The 21,114-nt window shown below is 47.9% G+C and overlaps 12 protein-coding genes across 12 annotated transcripts; 6 read left to right on the top strand and 6 right to left on the bottom strand.

The window, feature by feature from the left end:
- The first annotated feature begins 11 nt into the window (after positions 1 to 11).
- EDB93DRAFT_744834 (uncharacterized protein) lies at positions 12 to 1,283 on the top strand. The gene is made up of 2 exons (XM_041457311.1): positions 12 to 94; positions 149 to 1,283. Exons 1-2 carry the CDS (start codon positions 73 to 75, stop codon positions 1,165 to 1,167), a joined length of 1,041 nt encoding a protein of 346 aa, XP_041311841.1. The 5' UTR covers positions 12 to 72; the 3' UTR covers positions 1,168 to 1,283.
- Positions 1,284 to 1,331: 48 nt separating this feature from the next.
- On the bottom strand, positions 1,332 to 5,361 carry EDB93DRAFT_1246591 (FACT complex subunit SPT16; the record flags this gene model as incomplete). Its single annotated transcript, XM_041452472.1, has 16 exons — positions 1,332 to 1,456; positions 1,509 to 1,707; positions 1,758 to 1,893; positions 1,950 to 2,425; positions 2,478 to 2,593; positions 2,644 to 2,953; positions 3,010 to 3,180; positions 3,234 to 3,678; positions 3,731 to 3,855; positions 3,906 to 4,070; positions 4,120 to 4,320; positions 4,373 to 4,579; positions 4,632 to 4,909; positions 4,974 to 5,058; positions 5,124 to 5,237; positions 5,296 to 5,361. The coding sequence occupies 16 exons, from the start codon at positions 5,359 to 5,361 to the stop codon at positions 1,332 to 1,334; spliced, it is 3,219 nt and encodes a 1,072-aa protein (XP_041311840.1).
- A 232-nt stretch (positions 5,362 to 5,593) lies between these two features.
- Positions 5,594 to 6,564, top strand: EDB93DRAFT_1078080 (DUF572-domain-containing protein; the record flags this gene model as incomplete). The annotated part of the gene is made up of 2 exons (XM_041445357.1): positions 5,594 to 5,700; positions 5,751 to 6,564. Coding segments are annotated over 2 exons (921 nt in total), but the record flags the coding sequence as incomplete, so codon positions are not given.
- A 59-nt stretch (positions 6,565 to 6,623) lies between these two features.
- EDB93DRAFT_1077828 (Metallo-dependent phosphatase-like protein) lies at positions 6,624 to 7,671 on the bottom strand (the record flags this gene model as incomplete). The annotated part of the gene is made up of 5 exons (XM_041445340.1): positions 6,624 to 6,907; positions 6,963 to 7,020; positions 7,079 to 7,227; positions 7,356 to 7,411; positions 7,445 to 7,671. 5 exons carry the CDS (start codon positions 7,669 to 7,671, stop codon positions 6,624 to 6,626), a joined length of 774 nt encoding a protein of 257 aa, XP_041311838.1.
- Positions 7,672 to 7,838: 167 nt separating this feature from the next.
- On the bottom strand, positions 7,839 to 10,176 carry EDB93DRAFT_744427 (uncharacterized protein). The gene is made up of 9 exons (XM_041457309.1): positions 9,903 to 10,176; positions 9,601 to 9,840; positions 9,455 to 9,542; positions 9,180 to 9,406; positions 9,067 to 9,123; positions 8,897 to 9,008; positions 8,517 to 8,845; positions 8,334 to 8,467; positions 7,839 to 8,282 (listed from the first exon to the last, which is right to left on the bottom strand). The coding sequence occupies exons 1-9, from the start codon at positions 9,969 to 9,971 to the stop codon at positions 7,985 to 7,987; spliced, it is 1,554 nt and encodes a 517-aa protein (XP_041311837.1). The 5' UTR covers positions 9,972 to 10,176; the 3' UTR covers positions 7,839 to 7,984.
- A 148-nt stretch (positions 10,177 to 10,324) lies between these two features.
- On the bottom strand, positions 10,325 to 10,787 carry EDB93DRAFT_1246588 (uncharacterized protein; the record flags this gene model as incomplete). Its single annotated transcript, XM_041452471.1, has 5 exons — positions 10,325 to 10,369; positions 10,422 to 10,445; positions 10,497 to 10,549; positions 10,606 to 10,628; positions 10,681 to 10,787. The coding sequence occupies 5 exons, from the start codon at positions 10,785 to 10,787 to the stop codon at positions 10,325 to 10,327; spliced, it is 252 nt and encodes an 83-aa protein (XP_041311836.1).
- Positions 10,788 to 10,932: 145 nt separating this feature from the next.
- EDB93DRAFT_1246587 (ATP synthase complex subunit H-domain-containing protein) lies at positions 10,933 to 11,476 on the top strand (the record flags this gene model as incomplete). Its single annotated transcript, XM_041452470.1, has 4 exons — positions 10,933 to 10,962; positions 11,017 to 11,062; positions 11,124 to 11,179; positions 11,237 to 11,476. The coding sequence occupies 4 exons, from the start codon at positions 10,933 to 10,935 to the stop codon at positions 11,474 to 11,476; spliced, it is 372 nt and encodes a 123-aa protein (XP_041311835.1).
- Positions 11,477 to 12,315: 839 nt separating this feature from the next.
- On the bottom strand, positions 12,316 to 15,231 carry EDB93DRAFT_1301124 (uncharacterized protein). The gene is given in 7 exon segments (XM_041454686.1): positions 12,316 to 12,533; positions 12,635 to 12,683; positions 12,747 to 12,815; positions 12,867 to 13,802; positions 13,854 to 14,046; positions 14,097 to 14,666; positions 14,686 to 15,231. The coding sequence occupies 7 exon segments, from the start codon at positions 15,211 to 15,213 to the stop codon at positions 12,506 to 12,508; spliced, it is 2,373 nt and encodes a 790-aa protein (XP_041311834.1). The 5' UTR covers positions 15,214 to 15,231; the 3' UTR covers positions 12,316 to 12,505.
- A 179-nt stretch (positions 15,232 to 15,410) lies between these two features.
- EDB93DRAFT_1077933 (uncharacterized protein) lies at positions 15,411 to 16,090 on the top strand (the record flags this gene model as incomplete). The annotated part of the gene is made up of 4 exons (XM_041445352.1): positions 15,411 to 15,606; positions 15,668 to 15,759; positions 15,810 to 15,909; positions 15,969 to 16,090. 4 exons carry the CDS (start codon positions 15,411 to 15,413, stop codon positions 16,088 to 16,090), a joined length of 510 nt encoding a protein of 169 aa, XP_041311833.1.
- A 596-nt stretch (positions 16,091 to 16,686) lies between these two features.
- On the bottom strand, positions 16,687 to 18,153 carry EDB93DRAFT_1122945 (siroheme synthase). The gene has a single exon (XM_041448622.1). It carries the CDS (start codon positions 17,950 to 17,952, stop codon positions 17,125 to 17,127), a length of 828 nt encoding a protein of 275 aa, XP_041311832.1. The 5' UTR covers positions 17,953 to 18,153; the 3' UTR covers positions 16,687 to 17,124.
- Positions 18,154 to 18,384: 231 nt separating this feature from the next.
- Positions 18,385 to 19,933, top strand: EDB93DRAFT_1122942 (uncharacterized protein). The gene is made up of 5 exons (XM_041448621.1): positions 18,385 to 18,849; positions 18,904 to 19,136; positions 19,195 to 19,343; positions 19,396 to 19,462; positions 19,522 to 19,933. Exons 1-5 carry the CDS (start codon positions 18,705 to 18,707, stop codon positions 19,582 to 19,584), a joined length of 657 nt encoding a protein of 218 aa, XP_041311831.1. The 5' UTR covers positions 18,385 to 18,704; the 3' UTR covers positions 19,585 to 19,933.
- EDB93DRAFT_1122936 (nucleolus protein) lies at positions 19,934 to 21,099 on the top strand. The gene is made up of 4 exons (XM_041448620.1): positions 19,934 to 20,321; positions 20,386 to 20,591; positions 20,641 to 20,699; positions 20,768 to 21,099. The coding sequence occupies exons 1-4, from the start codon at positions 19,993 to 19,995 to the stop codon at positions 20,996 to 20,998; spliced, it is 825 nt and encodes a 274-aa protein (XP_041311830.1). The 5' UTR covers positions 19,934 to 19,992; the 3' UTR covers positions 20,999 to 21,099.
- The last annotated feature ends 15 nt before the right edge of the window (positions 21,100 to 21,114 follow it).

Here is a 21,114-nt window from a genome sequence, read left to right as displayed (position 1 = left end):
ATAACTTCGCGTACGTTAATGACACGCATTCATATTTTGTGACACGTCGTGACATCTCTCTTCAAAACAACAATGGCGTCCAAAATATTCCTTCGTGAGTTTAGTCAAAGAATTGCTAGTCACTGCTGGCTCATGGGATGGTTGCCAGGAGGTGTTTTACCTATTGCAATCTTCATTCCAATGGGATATCTTGCGAAGCAAATTGTGTTCGAACGTCACTTGTACCAAAGTGGTACAGGACTGCAACTTGCCGACCACTGCAACGTCCCAGTCAGAACAGAAGGGTACCCTTCGCGTCTAGCATATACAGGCTATCCCGTCCTCGATTATCGCATGTGTTCACTTGTCGTGCTCTTTCATGCCCTGCTAGACCCTGCATATCGACCTCTCGTAGCAGAGCTCATGACTGCCCTCGCTGCAGTCACGATGATACCCTTCGTCGAGGCTGCACGTGAAAAGCGCTCCATCTTCCTTCGCATGCCTGCTGTCGTTGGAGTGCTCTTCCAGCTTTTCAGTTTTGCAGCTATCATGCCAATTTATTATGTCGCACTCATTCTGAGTGGAGCAGCGATTAGTAGTCCCATCAAAGGCCGCGCAACAAAAATCACTCAGGGCAGTGCAGAAGCTTTACTTTTTGCTCTGATAGTCGGCTACATTATCCCGACGCTGTGTATGGTTGTATTTCAAGATGTTATACCCACTGCACTATGGCAAGGGTTCCCCATCATCATGGCGCTCGCTCAATTCGTGTACCTCGTCATTCGTCCTTCCCGTCACGTGGAATCCGGCTACGCTATCATCCAAGTCATGTATGGCCTCATCTTCGTCACTTCTGCTGTCCTCCATATCTACTACACGTGGCCACTTTTCTTTGACATCCAGCAATTCCAGAAGGTCTTCGTGCCACAGTTGGCACTGAGCAAGCGTTTGTTATCCTTACCCGAAGGAGTCGCTGCTGTCATCCAGTGGGACGCAGTTTTTGGAATAGGGTCGACCCTTCTCGTCACATTCTGGTTCGCGCGGGGCGTAAAGGAAATGGTACTTCTCTTCCTTTGGCACGTACTATCCTTAGTGGTGCTTGGCCCCGGAGCAGCTATAGCAGGCGTACTATTGTTCAGAGAAGCGAGACTTAATAACCCAACTCCTGTGGTGGATAAGGAGGACTGAGTTGAACCGGGAAATGATTCGATCAGAGTACCGAGTCTCAACGGAGAACATCACTATATACAAATATCGACACTTCAACTTGAAATCAATAATGGTACAATCGAAAAGCAAACAGAAAAAATAAAGTGCCAAGCAGATACAATATAAGAAGTCCACATCAAGGATCACCGCTTCTTGCTTTTGCCATTCGCCTTGGGTTTAGCAGCGACTTTCTTCTTTTTAGGTCGGTCGTCATCCGATTCGGAGTCTCCACGAGTTGCCTTTGCCTCGGCGGCTCGCTTTGAATCGGCTGGTTTTGCAAATAAGTATTAAAAAAGAAGGGCGAATATCAGTATACGTACATTTAGCAGCTTTCCTTTCTAGTTCTTCCCAGTCATCACCGTCGTCGCTATCGTCATCATAGCCCGAACCACTTCCTGAGTCGTCGCTCGCATCTGAGCCGTCATACTCGCTAGCATCGGCGCTGCTCTCCTCAGATTGTAATTCCTCAGGATCTGCCTCAAATTCAGACTCGCTGTCAGAACCCTCATCTGCATCACTCTGTGAACAATGGTTCAGTCCCATGATCGACGATGCAGCTAAGGACTTACATCGGCATCACCTCCACCGAGGAAACTTCGCCAGCCACCTTGCTGGAAGAAATCATACGGGCTCTCATTGATGGTCTTCATGATAGGGCCCCAGTTCAAATTGACTGGGCCTTCACCGAGAGGGATGTCGACCGAGCTGCATAGGCGTTCCATCAGTATCAATATCCTACTGGTCGCAATAAAAATGCATACTCTAGCCAATTTTTCACGTCATCAAGTTGGCCACTTGGTATCGAGTTGATATGTAACGGCGCTTTGGTGAAATCCTTGAAGATGAGTACCAGATCGAATTGTTTGAGCGAGAATTGAACACGTTCTAGCGAAGCAATCTCGATCTCATTGAGAGTGACAACAAGGAATGGAGGGTCAATAAGATGCACGAGACATTCTGTTGTGGGCTGCAATCGGACGTTGGTGCGGAATGGCACTCCCTCGAACGACAATTCACGGAAGGGGATGTCGACTTCGAGTGCTTCACCCATAGACGTCGATGCTGCCTCGGCTATTCGCTCGGCAAAAAGCTTAAATTCCTTGTTGAGCATCTGTCTTCGCTTTCGTTCTTGTTGTTCCATCTCAATTTCATCCTCATCACCGTATCTGTGTTTTCTCTTCCGGTTGCCAGTCTCGTCGAACTGAACGTCGGAAGCCTCGCGGAAGAACTGAATATCCTGCAGAAAACTACGTCAAAAGATGTCTTGCCCTGCGAACGGAATGACATACATGCGCTTTCTTCTTCCCAATCATGATAGGTGCTCTCAAATGGACGTGTACAATGACCATAAGTTCCTTGTCACAAGGCTGGAAGAAGAGGTGCTTAATGTTCGTGAACAAAACATCTAAGGAGCACACGAGTTAACGATACCCAACAAGAAACGTAACATCATACCAATTTTCTGAGAACCCATCGGAGACTGGTAGCGCAAACCATTCTGGTGGATCTCGACCTCGCCGGGTAACCGTTTACCGTCAAGGGCAGGGCGGACGAATACCTCAGGAAGCTTGTGCGCGCGTCTACCTTTGATCTCGAGCAGGACATCTTGCTCGATAACGTCAGCCATTTCCTTCTTCTGTTGCTCGCGTTTGTTAACCTCTTTCTTCAGGTCTGTGATTTGTTTGGAAATAGTGTCAAAACGATGGCCATCATTTGACCGATAGGTAACCGAGCGAATAAAAGTAGAGTCAGGGTCTTCAAAAGGCTGTTTGGCAATACCGTCAAACTCAATAACACTCGTGACTCTGAAGCCATGCTTACCGTATCATCTTTCTTACCGGCGAGCTGCCCAGGTGTCTGAAAGTTGATGCGGAGATATGTGTAGTCCCCTTCATCATTCTTGCTCACGTTCTTGATAGTGTTGATGTGGAAAGGTACAGCGAATCCGTGCACGGGCAGCACTATCGTTTGAGCTTTGCGGTCTACGCAGATCTGGGTGGTATTGTTTAGCCTGAAAAGTTTCATATAGGAGTTGATGCACTCACTCTGAGACTTTCAACTTCTCGCGGCAGCGCGCTTTCACCCTTATAACTTTGGAAGCGTTTCCAGGTTTTACCTTCCTTTTCACCACCACCGCTAGCACTCTCGGAGTACTTCGCCAATCCGGCAGACTGGAGACCTTCATGCAGTTGTTGCTGATGTTCCTTGATTTTGGCGGCTGCCGTCATCAAAACTTCCTCCTGAGCAGCGCTACGCGTCTTGTTTCGTAACACCTTTCCACCAACTGTCTTGTTCTTGACGGGGGAACCATTTACCAGAGGCTTCACAGGAGCCTTCTTATTTGGTTTGGACGGCTTATCTTCTTCCACCTCAATTTCATTTTCCGGGTTCAGGAAGAAAAGCGTGTCTTTGGTGGATTTAGCACCTTCAGTCAAAAGAGTAGATCTGTCAGCGCCAACGCGAATAGTGTCGACTATGTGGAGAGCGTATCTGAAATGCAAACATGAAAGAAACTGCCATGGACCAAAGGAGTGATACATACTTCTTGCCATTGTCATCAAGCAAGTCGGAGAAGCCAAGAGATAGGTTTAAAACCATATCCGTCTTCAGGCGCTTAGAGTTTTTAGAAGAAAGCAAATACGCAGAATCACGGAACTCGACACCGGTCTGAACGAGTCTTAGACTTATGGAAACATTTGGAACAGGGGATTACTCACTCCAAACCCAGCATTCTTGACAAAGTTCTTCTCAAGCTCTGGCTTTTCCTTTTTTACTATGTCCAATGCCCGTTGATACACCTCGCGTGCACTGACGCCATCCTTGATTTCCCTCAACATCTCGTTCTGCATCGATAACAGTAGGTTATAGATGGATTCTTGTTCCTATGGGGTAGAATGAGGTAAGTGAAAAAAGAACATCGCCTACACTGACCTTCGAGGGGTCAACAATAATACTACGCCCAAGATTGGCACAGTAACCTTTGTATCGCATACCAACGGCAATAAGGAAGACGCCTTTGTGTGCGATAGTATCCGAGGATGATTCTGCGGTCGATCGCAGATCATAACCGGTGGCTGTCGATCGTGACTGAATGATAGGAGAGTAGCAGAACTCTGTCGATGCCCAGTCCACCTGGAATGACCCATGAGATATACAAGCGAGTCCGGAAGGGCAGCCGACGTACATCATTGAGGCCCCGCCCCTTACTCCACACCTTCATATCAGGTCCTTTCGCAACTTCACCTTCACCCGAGCCAAGTCGTGCCTCTATCTGAGTAGCAAATTGTTCATGAGTTATCTTGGCTTCCTTGTCCAATATCATCTCCAGTTTTAGCACGATGTGGTGAACAAGTAAGGTGGAAGTGAGATTAGCCGCTGTACGGATGCATTTCTGTAGTGTGCATTAGAAGACCGTTGACCCCAGATATAAAACGTTAACACACCATCTCTTCTTCGTCCTTAACAGCCATAAATGCTGACAAGGCAGGGGCCATATCGACCAGTTCGGGTTTGTTGTCGGCTTTCGAGACGCCCTGCTCCCATTCCGTCATCAGCTTCCCCGTGCACACTTCCTTCACCAAGCTCCCAACGCGTTTGAAAGATGTGAAAGCTTCCACGAATTTTGGCAGTGCACCACTGGGTGGTTCCTTCGCCTTGGCTTGCACAAGTATCTCGACTGGAACAGGAGGATTCCCTTCTTTTATTTGGTGCAAAAACTTGGCTGCAAACCCACGTGTCGCGTTGAAAATGTCAGATCGTCGCGCATCGGACAATACAACACATACCTTTGCTAGCCGAGCATAATATCAGCAGCTTGTCCTTCTGGAAGAGGAGCAAGGTGGAAGGAAACTCATAACCAAGCAACCAAGTCTACACGGATTGGCGCGTAAGCCACACAGTAGAGACGTGATTCATGGAGTTTTAATGAAGCTCACCTGAAAGGCAGTTCCTTTCCTCACGGGTTCATCCTCTCCTGCAGGGTCTCCTGACAGCAACAAGAGGGCTTCCGCATCTGCTATGGAGCCGTACTCGTCATTTTGACTTGCATTCTAAAAATGACACAACAGTCATTAGCAACCTAACCTGCACCGAAGGCTGAAAGCGCACCCTCCAACCATCATAGACGTTTTTTAGACGAGAACTGATTAGCTGTTTATTTAATTGGACCTGCATAGTGGTTGTGAGCGGCGATTGACAGAATGAACTGGCGGACGACGCTGCAGGTGAGCAAGCAGGAGAGCGCGCGCTAGAGAAATTTCTTATTAGGTAATCAAGTGGTTTCTACTCATCGTCCACAACGCAAGGTCAACGCAACAATCTTAACACTCCTTTAATCTGCCACCATGTCTGAACGTAAAGGTAAGAACTCAGCATTTAGTGAAATCATGAGCTGAATTTTGTGTTAGTATTGAATAAGTACTTCCCCCCGGACTTTGACCCGTCCTTGATTCCTCGAAGGAGAGGTCCAAAGAACTCACAGCAGGTTGTTCGTCTTATGGCTCCATTCTCTATGTGAGGATTGAACTTTTTGTACCATGATACATATCTTACTATGGACACAGGCGATGTAATACATGCGGAGAATACATTTACAAGGGCAAGAAGTTTAACGCTCGTAAGGAAACGGTGGATGGAGAGGATTACTATGGAATCAAGATATTCCGGTTCTACATTAAGTGGTGCGTCGTTGCGTCGTTATATATCTTAACATTTTCTGAGAGCCATTCTAGTACACTATGTTCCGCTGAGATTACCTTCAAGACCGACCCCAAGAATACCGATTATTCCGCAGAGCATGGTGCATCGAGAAACTTTGAACCATGGCGAGAAGAGAAAGTTGTCGAAGAGGAGGATCGTCTTGCTCGGCTGGAGGAAGAGGAGAACAATCCTATGAAAGCGCTAGAGAACCGCACCGTCGACGCAAAACGGGAGATGGATATCCTAGATGCCCTCCAGGACATTCGGGCGCGGAACGCTCGGAACGAGCGTGTGGGGCAAGCGTCGGACCTGACTTCTCGGACTGCTGCAGAGGAAGAAACGGAAGAAGACAGGGACCGAAGGTTAGCAGAGGAAGAGGACGAGAAGCTGGTGAGGGAAGTGTTTTCGAAGGTGTCGATGCCCGCACTTCCGGGCGGCTCTTCGGCCGCGGCGGATAGTTCTGGAGATTCACCCACAGACGCCACTCCACCAAAGCTGGTCACTATCAAGCGAAAGGCCGATGATGTCGAGCCCGATTTACGCAGTCTCCTCCCAGAATCAATACGAGTAGTGCGAGATGCCAAATCTCTTGGTGCACCGCCAGCGAAGAAGCCAAAATCAGATTTGAAAAACAAGTTGGGTATCAAGATAGCGAAGAAGGGCAAGGTGGCTGTTTGACATGTACGAATCTCTTATTTATGCTAGTGTACATTGTATCCGTAATACAGGGTGTTTCATCAATTCAGTAGGTCTACAACGATCGCTCTCTTTGTCACGGCCATGGCTGCATTCACGGACACTCTGTCAACCAATCTGAATGGGTCGTGGTTATTGATTTGCGCTCCAGCACATTCATGAATGTGGCCAAAGACATGCAGCCGGCAGTTCCGCAGTTCCGCTAATTTGTTCGACAAGACGTAGCATCCAGCGTGCTTACCCTTCCTTGTTCTGTCCAGAGTCATGAAAGGAGGTGTGTGTGTGATCAAGATATCCGTATCGTAGGGTATACGGTTATAAATCGCTAGAGAATGGTTATCATGATTACCCACAAACATTGATCTGGTCCCAAACCATACCTCGTGCCTCGTCTGTAGTCTCGTACTGAAATGATCCTTGAGCGTATAATGGAGCAGCCTCACATGTATATCAGTTCCACGAGGTATCGGATTCGCAGGGAGCGACTGATGCTCACCGGTGAGCCATGGACCTTCCATTCGCGCCCCGAGGGTAATATGAATCGAAAGGGTTCGTGTTCAATGTAGTGCAGACCTGCTGCTGTTTGACTCCGTACATAGGTTCGTGCTTGCTGGACCTCCTGGTATTGATTCTTTGTTAGCTCGACTGATGTTTGGGGAAATCTACAATCACCTCTGGTGGGAGGCCATAAATTGGCTGAGCCCACTTCTCGTCAAGACAAAGCTACCAAAGTCTGGTCTGAAATCTGGGAGATGATGATAGCTTAGTCGGACGTACGTCATGATTGCCTGCGACCATGCTTAGCCCATTGCAAGTTAGCATGATGCACCTGATACAACATAAAGTACAACTGCCAACTCACATTTTGATGGGGTGATTCAATGATTTCAACCATTCGACTGTGATAATCAATTGCGAAAGACTACCCCAGCTACTCAAGTCGCCAGCATGCAGCAGAACGTCACCGGTGGGTATGTGAAAGGTACGAGAATGTGTATCTGAGATGCAGACAAAGCGAGTCCAATCGGTGCCTGGGTGAGGAGGGATGATATCAACCCCCTCCCTGTAGATACGCGCGGTTTCATACATTAGGATCAAGGTGGACTTGGCGGTCTAGTATGAGCGATGGAAAACGTAGAAGCGTTGCTTGCCGCAGCTGTCAATGTATTCGACTTTTAAAAGTGTCTTATCATGACTTCGTACTGACTCGGAGTGCTGACTCGGATAGTTGTACCGTGTGGTGACCAGCCGGAGAAATAACTTTGTTCACATCGGAGTCTAACGAAGGTGGCAGGAATCAAAATTTAAAAATACAAGTACCCTGGATATGTATAGGTTTTATATCTAAAATATTGTACATATCCATATTAGCATTGTTTTTCGTGAAATTAACGATTGGTATTCAAATGTCATCATAGCTTCCAACCTTTTCAAGATCCCTAAGTATAAATACGGCTTCTTCGACCCTCATCTCCAGTACGGTGAGCTTCTCCCGTTTCGTCTCCCACTCCTTAAGCACGTCTCGCTCCATCCGCGACAATAGGCTTTCATCCTGAGCCACATCCGTTCGTGCTCGCTTTGCCAGTACCGCTTTTACAGTCGACTCCTCTTGTTCTGCTTGTCGCCGCATGCCTATGTTATACAGCGTCTTGTACAGCTGTCCCAACAGCACAGAATATGCCTTATGTAGATCAACGTGCCTGGGTATCGGGATACGTCAATGATCCTGACAAATTAGCTTCACCAAGTACCATAGATAAAATGTCCGGGTGGGGTTACGATCGGCACTTCTGGGTACCTCTTGAGTTGAAATCAAAAAGTCGGACGACAGTGCCGCAAGCAGTGGCCGAACGACGTTGTTTGGCATCATGGCCACCTTCGCTATCTGTTCGGTATCAGAGACACGGTCAATACGAGGCCCACAAGGAAAGCACCTGTTTCTCATCCATCTTTCCAACATCGAGGAGTAGACGCACTATCCTCACGCCGTCATCCCCGTGTCGTTCCCTAGCCACTGCCTCTAGCACGCGCCTTTGCAGGCGTTTGCTAACTATGTCAAACTCAACATATACTTTGTTGTCGGTTAGACTTATGAACGATGCCGCTTTACCAGCTGGCGTTGGATTGTCTGCGGCAGACATAAGACCGAGATAATCCTTGACTAGTGAAGCACTAGACGCTTTGTTAGTTGACGTGACGATACCTGTCGATAGGTCATCGTCATCGGAAATAAGCATGGCAACCGCGGCAGTTGATGTAGGATCTATTTCAGCATAAGCAATCGCATGAAAAACGCGTGCTACAGTATATCTACCTGATCTCGCATCGGATACACTCTTTTGTTTGGCTTCAGTCGCTTTTAGCGTGGCTCGCATGACAAGAGCAGCACTTCGATTGAAACGTTCTCCGGCAGCCATCTCGATGAGCTGGCAAATAACATTAGTATGAAACCAAGAACGTCAAAAAGGTATTCATGGGACTGACATTGTTCCGGATATGTGTATTGAATTTATCAAAATTTACCCGAAAGTAGACACCATCCTAGATATTTAAATTGAAGCAGCTGACTAGTACACTGATAGTTAAACTTAACTCACCGAGCCCACATTCTCTGCTTCCTTCTCCTCCCGTTTCAGCCGCGCCTCCGCAGTCTCTTGGGCTTCTCGCAACTCCTTTGCTGTCGGGAAACCCGTTATTTTAGCTTTCTCTTCTGCTTCGTATTTGATACGTTTGTCTCGAGGTGAGTGATGTGAGAGTAATGTGGATGGCTTAAGATATGCGCCAGATATGAGCTTGTATAACGTCTGCCGGTATAGGCTTGAACCTGGGTGTGCCATTAGCAACGGTCACAAATCAGGAGAAATCTCCTGACTTTTTGGGTTGCCAATTGACAATCGTGAAATGACGTCTGGCTGCTGAAGTTTTCCGTGGTCTAGTATTAGCTGCACGATTTCTGCACCCTGATACACAAGCGTTAATTGAGCTTAATACGGAGGAAGAAACAGAGGAGGTACGTACAGACGGTCCAAACAATTGCTCCGCCTGCCACACGAAGCGACCAAACCTAAGACGCATAAGACACTCTAGTGTATTGAACTCCAGCATTTCGCCCTCCTCCTCGGTGTTGGAATGCCATAGAATATTCTGTTGCACCAGAACCAAAATTGCCGCGCGTACTGTGCGCGGTTTCATCATCGTGTAACGAATGAGCTGGGCAAGGGAAAGTCTTCCCCGCGTGAGTAGTGCAGATGCAATCTTCTGACAGACCATTCAAGTATGAATAAACTTCTGGAGCTGGTGAAAACCACACGAAAACTCACCGCAGTTAACGGACCAAAGTGTGACCAGACAATCTGGACACACAGACGGGAGGTCTCTGCATCCGCCATTACTGAGTGCGATCACTATACTAAGATTAAGAACGAGAAGAGGACTGGGAGATCATATATATCATACATCGGAGTAATGTATCTCCAGAAAATTGATAACGTAATTAGATGGGCTGACTCTGACGTGGTTGGATTAACTTGGGTCAGATTCACAGTTGCTTCAACGTCTTGCCAAAAAAGGCACACTTGTGCATCCAGAACAAAGTTGGGTGCTACTAGTAGCAAACGGTAGTTGTAGCTACAAGATTAGGGGAATAACATTGCGTGGCCACCGAAAACTCGTACTCAGACATGATCACCGTTCGACGTTGAACCTTTGCGATTAATCGACATTGGCATCATTGCTGTACCATTTACTGCTTTGAGTTGACCTCGTCATGCTTCTCCTGGAGCCTGGCCTGGTGTTCAAAGTCAGAATGTCATCAAGCGACAGAAATACTGATGACTCACAAGCTCCTCCTTCTTCGCTTCAATCTGTAGAACTGAGTTAGGACAATGAATGGTTATGATTCATGTGGTGCATACCTCAGCTTTCAGCTTACGCAGTAGCTCTGCCTCGTGCTTACGAGCGTACTCGTCTGTGAATAGCAATCAGTGAGTGTGACAATGTCACTGGACTTGCAGATGAATGCACCTTCATGAGCTTTCTCCTTTTTGCTGCAATTACGGTTAGATGCACGTCCCTCGTGCTGCAAAGATTTACACATACGAGAATCCCTTGCTCTGAGCAACACTACCTTCCCTGATACTTGAGGTGTAACTCCTTGAGAGGACAAGCCGGGTAAGTGGGACACGGCGAGCAACAACAGTGAACATGGTGATATATGAATAGTTTGCACTGGAATATCCAAGATGGAGTCCAAGACGTGTGACTGAACCGCTGGCACCATGACTCAACACGTGACTCTCGAACATCAGGAGCAACACCGCGTAACGTCACGCTTTATCCTCTTTTCTAGTCATGTTGTCCATGAATTTTCTCAGACAAGCGGTGAGCTCTTAGATCATCATTATTTTCAAGTCATCGAGCTCATCTATGCGACAGGCCCGCTCTACACGGACCTTCTCTACGACGTCCGTTGCTCGTAAAGGTTTGTTCCGCATTTCGCCGACCGGCACATGAGACAATGGATTGACGAAGTCTTTCGGCAGACCTTGTCCAGGACCTCTACGTTAAGGAGCTAAAAGCTTACAAGCCTCCTGCTGTAGTTCGTGTTTTGTTTCAGCCTCAGCTCATTCCGGCAACTCACCCATATGTCATGTAGGCAAAAGACGCACACGTTGGCGTTGTCAAGAATTTCTCACTACCCGCCGTTCCAAAACCACCCACTCTTCCCGTCGACCTCGCTGCTGAACTCACTGCGTATGACGCGACCGAGCCCACAAAAGCCGAGGCAGAGGTCACGAGCTCGAGTGTGCACGCAGGAGAGGATGCAGGCAAAGGTGCAGATGCATTCCTTGGATTCTTGGAAGCAGACGTGAAGCAAGCAGAGGTTCACCATTGAGTCAAGGATACCTCGATTACTATCTGACTAGGAATGCATGACAACGTGATTCATCCGGCTAGAGGTGTGCGTCGGACAAATCCCGAACAGAATTAGACTATTATGCATGCTCTTGAGTCGCCGAATCTTACTCTGGTTAAAATTTACATTTACAAGTCGATCCGGATCCCATGTCGATGATGAGGTAATCTCTTTCACCAGTACAGCGTCATTATTATACATGTTTGCTGGCGAAAATTATATAAGATTATACTGGCGTACTATCAACTCGTCATGTCATGGAATCAGGTGGTTGCTCGTAAGGAAAGGAGCGAACATCGAATGCAGTTATTAGGGCCCAGTGACGGTCAAACAGACCAAGAACATAACCACACGTGCCCACTTCCAGTTTCCACCAAATGATGTTATCCTTCAATACCAGCTCCCACCTCACTCTGAGCCGGTGGCACGACCGAATATGCTGTAAAGGTGAGCCACGAGAAAAAGCGATGATGAACTGAAAGAACAGGGGACATAATAGAAACCTGAAAACGGTACTTAGCCCACGGTCGTAATTTTGATGTTCGGGTTGCGTGCGTGCCAGTCGATCCAGGGTCATGATAATGAAAAAAGTCTGATAAGTTAGACCTGCCAGGAGCAGGCAAGGAGGCTGAGCGGTAGCAGCAGTGTAGGGCGCAGGTAAAGAATGGTGGCGAATGGGATATGGGGCGCCGACGCTGTCTCAGTACATGCGGGATCGTTTTTCTTCAATACATTGTGGTCAGTAAAGTAAATGTATAACACAATTGAGACATACCTGGTGAACCACGAGGTGTGGCAGCTTCAAGTTCACCTTCTTCTTGGTCGACCTCGTCGTGACGGCGTTTTGTAGATGAATTGCTGGACAGAGTCACAGAGCTTTCATTGGACACAGCATCGCCAGGGTCCAGCCAATCGTAATCAATTTCGCCATCACCATCTAACTCGTCATCCCACTGATCCCACTCTTCCAAAACTGGGAAAGTCTGTCCGCCACCCTCTTCTGTAGGGTTAGCATTGGTGTGAGAGGAAGAATGATCTAGCTCAAAATCTGGATTATGGGTCAGCGCAGTCCCACACAAAGAACTAGTCACCTTACCAGCCTCGCGTTCAAGCATTGCAAGTAAATTAGAATCCGACTCATCTGTTAGGAATTGCACTGATGATTCGGGCTGATCTGTATTCTGATCTACAAGATTTAATCGACATCGGGTTAGTAACCAATATCAAGCGTCGAAATGCTCGGACAGACCTTTGTCAGTGCCACGGCTGCTCTTCTCTTTCTCGAAAGATTCAGATGATGGCGAACGATCTCCTCGTTCTAGCACAAGATGAGGATATGAGGATATTCAACAAAATTAATGTTGCTCACCATTCAAAACGCCGCAGTCCAAGTCTTCATGGTTGCCTCGGTGCTCAAAGCGGGTGGAGAGTTGATTCGCAAGGTTGTTTGATGACATGGACCGATCTGTGTGAACGACCTGGCGCAGGGCCAGGGCTTCCCCGTGAAGTGCGATATCCTGATCCAAGTCTTCACTGTTGCCTCGGTTTCCTGTTTCTGATCTCTGAGCGGATTCAGAATCAATGTGTTGTGCCGATGGTACGGGTGTAGTCTCTTCTTCATGGAGGTCAGATACAGGCAAACCCGTTTGTGACTCTTCCGTTGTTGTCGATACAGCTACCATTCCACCGTCTTCATAACCCACCGTTAGATCATATCCGTATTCTGCGAGAGTGCCGTCCTCTTCGGGAAAGTCTTCATAGATTTCGCCATACTCTTCTGGCTGTATGTAATCCTGGTAGTCGGTCTCCCCTCTGAACTGCGCATTGACATCTGACACGGTTGCAGCAGCGTCCGCATCCACTGTCTGATGCACGGTAGCGGAGTCATGATCGCCCTCGCCCTCTTCCTGGTACTCTGTACCATTCGTGCCTTCATAATCATCCTCCTCTTCAAGGGCTTGTGCTACGTCGCCACTGACACTGTGGTAGGCGATACCTGCCACAGCCTGTGGGATAAAAGCCACGTCCTTTGCGTGGGTGTCATCACCCTGAAGCTGCTCTGGAGAAACTTTCAGCTCATGAACGCCTCCTGCTCTATCGAGATCCTTCTGATCATCGAGGAAAAGTGCTTCGTGTGGGGCTTCTTCTTCGTGATGGTCTATATCTTCTTCTTCGCGATGGTCTGTATCTTCTTCTTTGTGATGGTCTGCATCTTCTTCCTCGTGATGATCTGTTTCGAGTTGGGTTTCTTCCTCATGGTGATCTGCTTCTGGCGCGGCATCATGTTCAACTGTAGGGACGTATCCTACAACACCATTAAGAAATAATTTCGACTTTATTGCAGAGGAATACAAACCCTCTGCTGCAACATTTTCATCGACGCCTGCAGCCAGGTCAAGCCGAGAAATTTGCTCTTGAAGTAAACGGTAACGTAAGATAAACCTAGGGATCGCCGAACGCAATTGGATGCGAAGAGGGCCCGTAAAATCAGAACCATCGTGCAGTACGTTTAGGTCATGCAAACTGATTCCCTGTGCGTAAACATTGTCCTACGTGAAAATCAGTGCTTATCCTGTGCAAAAGAAGAAATGATGCCCACCTCTAACACGGCAAGCTGAAGATCGTAAGCGTCCATCACCAACTCTCCCTCGAGAGAGTCGGGAATCCTGGAAATGACTTCATCTTGCCGAAGTGCTTCGAATACGCAACTAAGGGGCTCATAGTATAACGTTGGCCGATTCTCCAAGAGCAGCGCATACACCTTTTGGTTGCTAGCCCCTGCAGACGGACTACGAGACCCACGTTCCACTGGAGGCTGGTTGAATAAACAGTACTCCGGTACCTCAGAGGAACCGACAGACAGAAAAACAGCGGGTGGCGGGTCAATGTAGACGCCATCAGATATTTCGTGTGGATCATTAGCATTGTCTGCCTCATCGTGGAGGTCCTCCCGGTGCGTTTCAGCCTGAGGCTGCGCGCTATCATCAGATGGCACATCTGAAGGGTGGGACGTCTCAGACTGCTCCTCAACTTGTGATTGAAGCGTGGGTTCTGCCTCTGTGAGTGGAGCAGATGATCCTACTCTATCAGTGGTTTCAGAAACCAGAGCATCCGCATGTTTTTCTACAGCATATGGATCCAGTTGAAGCCACAGAAGATACGTTAAACTCTACCGCCGTTTGATCGACAGCAGTGGCAAGGTGAGAAGGATCCGACTCCGATAGATGCCCGAGTGTTAAAGCGAGAGAATCCTCCTCTTGCAGAGCACTAAATTGTGCTTCTTCAGCTACGGGATGATCGTTTTCCACCGGGTGATCTGTGATAGATGTGTCGTGTTCAACAGGGATGGTGGCTAGCTGGGGGGTGAACGAATCCGAGAAAGGGGCAGAGGAGGGAAGTAATGATATTTCCGGATTAATTATCAGAGACGATAATGGGTGTGAATCAGGTATGGCCTGAGGTGAGCGAGCATCAGAAGCGTCGTAGACTTCCACGTCGAGTAGTTCGTGGTGATAATGGCTTTCATTGAATTCCTCCGTCTCATCAGCCATCTCATACTCTGCATTGCCATCATAGTAAGTCTCCATATCAACTTCGACATCCTCCTGGTTATAAATCGTGTGATGACCATCGTGGTCCATGGATAACTCCACAAAAAATTCTTGTGCAGCTGCTGGGTTCATTGGAACATCGATTTCGGTGGCAAAGTCATGCATTGGTGCATCCAAAGTTTCAGGAAATGGTGAGACCGACATTGCGAGGGCAATAGCAGTCAAATAAGGGTCAAGAACAAGGCGCGCATGCACAATGCAGACAAGGCGGCTTATTCATCCACACTTGGTCCGTGCATGGCACGTGACATGTCACATACTTTGTTCATTGCACCGCGACGATCTCCTGAATCACTCCAGAAATGGGTTCAGAAAAATCGTCAGAGACTCATGCTGCAGACATGGAGTTTCTCGTGCGACGAGGAATGACCAAAGGATATGAAGTATTTTCTTTACTCACCCCACCAGCCTACGTTGCTTTTGTGCTCATGCGGAAAGGTAAAGGCCACTTCACTGTCAACCGCTTCCTTCGCACGACGTGGGTAGGCGGTGCAGTAGGTATGCAAGCATAGTGATAACACTTTTATTTCCTGTTAATCCTGAAATTTTTACTCCCTAGGATGCGCAGCAGGAGGCACGCTCGAGTATATTCGCTCGTCCAGAGCCAGTGAAGCCACTGTAAGGGACCGGCGCCTGCAACACGCCTACGACGTATGTCCAATTAATTGTGAATGCCACATAATGTCCAGGTTGCTTTCCAGACTGCTTCATTACGTGCCGACGACCACTCTACTATTGGCGCGATATTGTTTGCAGTTCTAACGCCTGCAATTTTCTGGAAGAGAGCGAGCACAATGAACTGTGAGCAAAATATTGCATATGTGATATACTAGTGCATGACGCCCGTTTATCTCCAACAGTGGTAGTTGGTGGCGCTGGGATTGGTTCTGCTATTGGACTCCTAACGCATTATGGACGAACAGTAACAGGGGATATAGCGCCAGAAACACAAATCCCCGATATCCCCATTGCATCATCATGAAATATCATCCATTCCATCGGACAACTCATGGCCTGATCGAGCAGGCGGCCAGAGACGCCCGTCAGTGATTAAGTCTAGTATAGTCCTTTGACACTCCAAAACACGCAAATCGCACATTACCCATCCTCTAGCAGATCACACATCCATGAACCGGGCCCGGTCCCCTACCAATGATCATACCGTATTTGGGTGATACATGTAGCAGTAGCCTCATCCTCCAATTACGGGATGTTCACTGGTATCCACATTGCCTCAGTCCTCAGTCTTACTCTCTCATGCACTACGCTATTCATGGACTCCTATACAGATTGATGCTGTCAAGGTGGCGTACTCCAATAACCGACTTGGTATCCCCTTCTTGGTATTCTCACACGACAAGGGTTACTACAGTGCTAGCGTCGATGCAGTCTGTTGCATACTGTGTCTTCAGGCGAATCATCCACACAAGAACGCAGGTACTAGATATCAGCTTATGGTACGAAAGTGGTGATTACTTTGGACGCAACTGATCACCTGGTCAACCAACAAGTCACCCATTGAGTACCCTAGCTAAGCACTTAAAAAAGAAAAACAATTGGCTGTGTACCTTCCTGACATACGCGTGGTCACCGTTACATTACATGTCAGGTCGACGACCTGAACCACGAAACATGCGTGATAGGATTACACAGCAGCCGGTGAAGTGAAAGTCCCGAGTAGAAGGAACAATTGGTTCCCATAACTGGAAGAGAAATGACAAGTTTAGAGCCAGGAAATCCGTATCGTGAAACATCAGGTTGGCACATCGGTGACACTAGGATACCAACGGTCCGCGGAACGATCAGCAACGTACGAGGCTAATATTTATTGTTGTCTTCTAACGGTAAGGACACTTGGCAGGCAATCGTAAATAGAGCTGGCCCAGAAATGGCGGGCTTCATCTGAATAGTCAACTTGTTGTCGTACACCAACAGGAATAAACCAAGCAACTTGCGACAAGAGTTAAATATATCAGCGCATGTATTTGAAGCTGGGCAGGGCGGCATACACGAGGATCACCGTCGTGGGACGAGCAAGAAAAGACCTGCGCAAGCAGCACCCGCGACAAAGCTCAACGTCGTAATAAAAACGCCAGGGGCTGTGAAGTTCAGTTTGGCTTCATCCACCTGACGGGATGACCTGGCTCCCAGCTCGCCAGGAGATGGAACTGCGTTTTTCTCCCAACCGTCGTCGAGAAGCCTCCTTATCATCTGATCGTCCAATAGAGCAAGTTCCTCCATTTCCCAAGAAGTGCAGACATCAATCATCCACCGCATCCGTCTCTTCCCAATTTCACCGCCCACCCCGGGGGCTCTCTCCTTCAACTTCACTCTCAGTTCACCCACCCTAGTGATTGCATCTCCGGCGTGCTCTGGAAGGCTTTGCTCGACCTTCTTCCGTATGATATTAGCCAGTTTAGGGCTATTCCCGTTTGTTGAGATCATAATTTGCAGAGGGCCGTCACGGATTTGGGAGCCAAAATAAAAGTCGCATGACTCCGGGATATCAGCCACATTAACGGGAATCTTGAGCTCCCTGCATAGGCAACAAATGACACGAGACTGCGCCACATCATCAATCGCCGTTAAGACAAGATCAACGTCGGCCAAGTCTTCTACGCCTCCGAAAAGGCGGTCGTGGTACGTAATATTGTAAGGTCCATCGAGGAAAGATTTGGTAAGAGTGTGCAGTCCGTTGCTTGGACTAATAAGCGTCACGCGAGCGTCGGCAGCAAGCACAGATTCGATACGACCAGAAGCGACATCACCACCGCCAACGATGAGCACGTGCTTTCCTTTCAGTTGCCAGGCTAGCAACAGAGAACCGCCGCCCAGGTGAGGCATGACTGAATCTCAAATCAGTAAAGACGATTGATGGGCCTAGATTCAGATGCTGCGCAAAATATGATGGGGATAAGGAGCAGGTCAGTGATATGAAAAAGGGCTTACGGAGGCACGAGGATGAATTACTGAGAGCTGATGCGGTTGACTCGGAACGAGCGTGCAGGCCGTAGCGTGTCTTACTAGTGACCCACGGTGTACAAAGTTTGTTCTAATAGTGTTGTGTTTGTCATGGAGACTGAAACTGATAAATTATTGTCGATACTTAACAGAAGGGCCATACCACCATACCACCGCCTCCCACTGCCCTCCCATAGCCTCTTTCCATGAGTACTCCTTGACACTACTGTCGACTTTTCTCCCCACGCATCGAACTGCCTTGAATTGCTGTATAGCCGCATCAAATTTTGATCGTCTCAGCAGCACCGCCATCTGTATACTACACACATATTTATATTGTAAGCGAAATTCTGCGATTTTCAATCTTTTGGTTCACAGAGCGCTCACTACTTTTTTCTTTCGTTCTTTTTTGTTCTTTTCCTGCTGCGCAGAGGCTTGACGTTGATCGTCATTTGACCAGTTTTTGGCGTCGAACTCTAGCCAGGTGCTATCGTTCCTCTACTCTCCGGAAGAGTCTCCATCAATTCGATCCAGCTCACCAGCAAGCCCATTCGTTAGGACGCCTGTTCTCTTGACCATCTGACTCTCTTCTACACAACGCCCCATTTAGTTCAATCATTCAGGCAAAAACAATCATGATGTCGAAGAAACTGATTGCTGCATGGGCATTCTTTGATATATGTCTCATGGCCGCCGGTATCCTCTCGTTGACCTTGTCCATTGTATGGCGTCAACCCAACCTTTTGTTCAACTTGACGTTTGGTGGTGTGAACTTGACTGGTAAGTGCTCACGTACCTCTACGCACAATATCCCTCTGAAAATGATATCTGAAGCTGGCAGCGTGCTTGGTATAACTCTCCTCGCCACATTTGTTCTCTCACTGCTTGTCATCATACAACGCGGTACCCTGGGCTTGAAAATCCTCAACTGGGTACTTCTTGCAAACAGCATTATCATCCTAGTTATTGGCACATATATCTGGATCTTCACGCTGCATGAACGGAATAACTACCATGCTGTATTTGGGCAACAGAGCAACGAGACCAAGATTTTGATCCAGGATATGGTGCGTCCCACCCGGACCTGCGACTCGCGACTCGTGGTTTTATTGTGTTTTTTTATAGCTCAAGTGCTGTGGTTACTTCAACGCTGCTGATGAAGTTGCGTTTGGAGGCACTACCTGCCCTAATCAGGCCGCTGCAACTGCTTTGAACAATTTCTGTGTCACGCCTATCACCAAGTTCACGGATCTGACACTGAACAACGTTTTCAGGTACTTTTCCCTTCTTATTTCCTCACAAACAGAACTCTCATACCCTCTGCAGCACTGTTGATGGTTTCATGGCAATCGTGATTGGTTTTTTCCTGGCAAATATGTGCGTTATCAAGAAGGTGAGCTATTATTGTTTTAGTACCTGGCCACACTGTTGATCTGTTTCCCTCTCAACCAGAGGCAAGAGTTTGAGCGCTTTGAAAAGATCGACTCGAAGCGTGGCGGGCACAGTTTTATTTAAAGTGCATTGCTACCGCTCTCCGATTGTTATCGTTGCCCCATTCGTTCAGGCAGTCAAGGTTTACCCGTAGTCTGTGACTGCGGATGGCGTTATAGCCCAAACTTGTCTTTTTAATTCGAGGACATTGTTCCATTGGTTTTATAATTGTCTTGGATACTACCTAGGCCTAAAGAAGGAAGAACAGTACTTCGTGGATGCGGACTTCCCTTTTTCCGTTCGAGTACTGGACTAGTGTATCGATAGTAATTCAATGGGTTTGGAACGAGATCTGGCTGTGAAGTGATGGGGTTGCTCATACTAGTAATGCCAAGTACTCACGGTGTAAGTGTTTGCTAATCAAGAACCTTGAAGCATACCAGTCATGCTCTCCGAACTGCACATAAGAACTTTAACTTGTTAACGTCACCCATGCCCAGGACTCGCAAAAAGAAGATTCCTGTAACGAACACTAACAAAGCGAGCTCATCGAGCACCCCCACCTCAAGCCGCACTGTCATCCGACGGTTTCATGTCCTGCTGAAAAAACAGGGACAACTGAAAAACACATCTTCTGCCAATGCTGAAGTACTCGAAGAAATAGAACGCGAGATCGGCGAGCTGGGAGGATTAGCGGCCTACCAGCGTATGTCGAGTATTGGGCAGGGGAACGACCGCGGTGGTGGAAGTGAGAAAGTGCTCATACAGTGGCTGATTGATATGGGACTTCGGAAGAGGGAAGCTGCTGAAGGGAAGCTGAGGTACTTAAGTGCCGCGTTCTTTCTTGGAGCAATTCAGCTGACTCTGAACATCTACGACAAACAGGCTTCTGGAAGTTGGTGCTCTAAAGCCTGACAACTATGGAACATGCATGTCATGGATAGATACCACGCCTATGGACCTTCGCAGCCGCCATCCCTCTATTATAGAGCAGGATTTTCTGTTGACGGACGAGGATGAAAACCGAGGCAAGTGGGATGTCATCAGCCTGAGCTTGGTCGTGAATTTCGTTCCGGATCCGCGAGATCGAGGTATGTGTGCATTGTTTCGGACTATCCGCAATTTGACACTATCTTTCAGGGCGGATGTTATGCCTTGCGCACTCTATGTTAGCCCCAGACGGCCTACTCTTCCTTGCGGTAAGCAATTGACTCGGTTCACAAGTCTTTTAGCGCATCCATTAATACTAACCTGGTCCTCTTACTAGCTTCCGCTTCCGTGCGTCGAGAATTCCCGATACTTGACTTTTGATAAGCTTCAATCTCTTATGAACGTCCTCGGATTTACTGAGGTCCAGCGGAAGTGGAAGAAGGGCGGGAAAATGGCGTATTGGCTGTACAGGAAAAGTGAGGGCGACCATAAGCCTCTTGACGAATATCGTAAGAAGAATGTCTGTAGGCAAGGCGATAGAAATAACTTTGCAATCCTATTGCCATGATCATAACACTCTTTGCTGATGGCCGCGCTGTAAAAGGTTTCGAATAAGTTGGTTGATTGTCCACGCACTCCGAGTCGTCGGTAAAGCATGCACAGTCGTCCCAGGGCCGACCTGAT

This window comes from Suillus bovinus (assembly GCF_016758785.1).
Source record: "Suillus bovinus strain UH-Sbo-P2 chromosome Unknown EDB93scaffold_6, whole genome shotgun sequence".
Classification (NCBI taxonomy): Eukaryota; Fungi; Basidiomycota; class Agaricomycetes; order Boletales; family Suillaceae; genus Suillus; species Suillus bovinus.
Note: the sequence above shows the minus strand (reverse complement) of the source record. Positions and strands in the feature narration are given on the sequence as shown.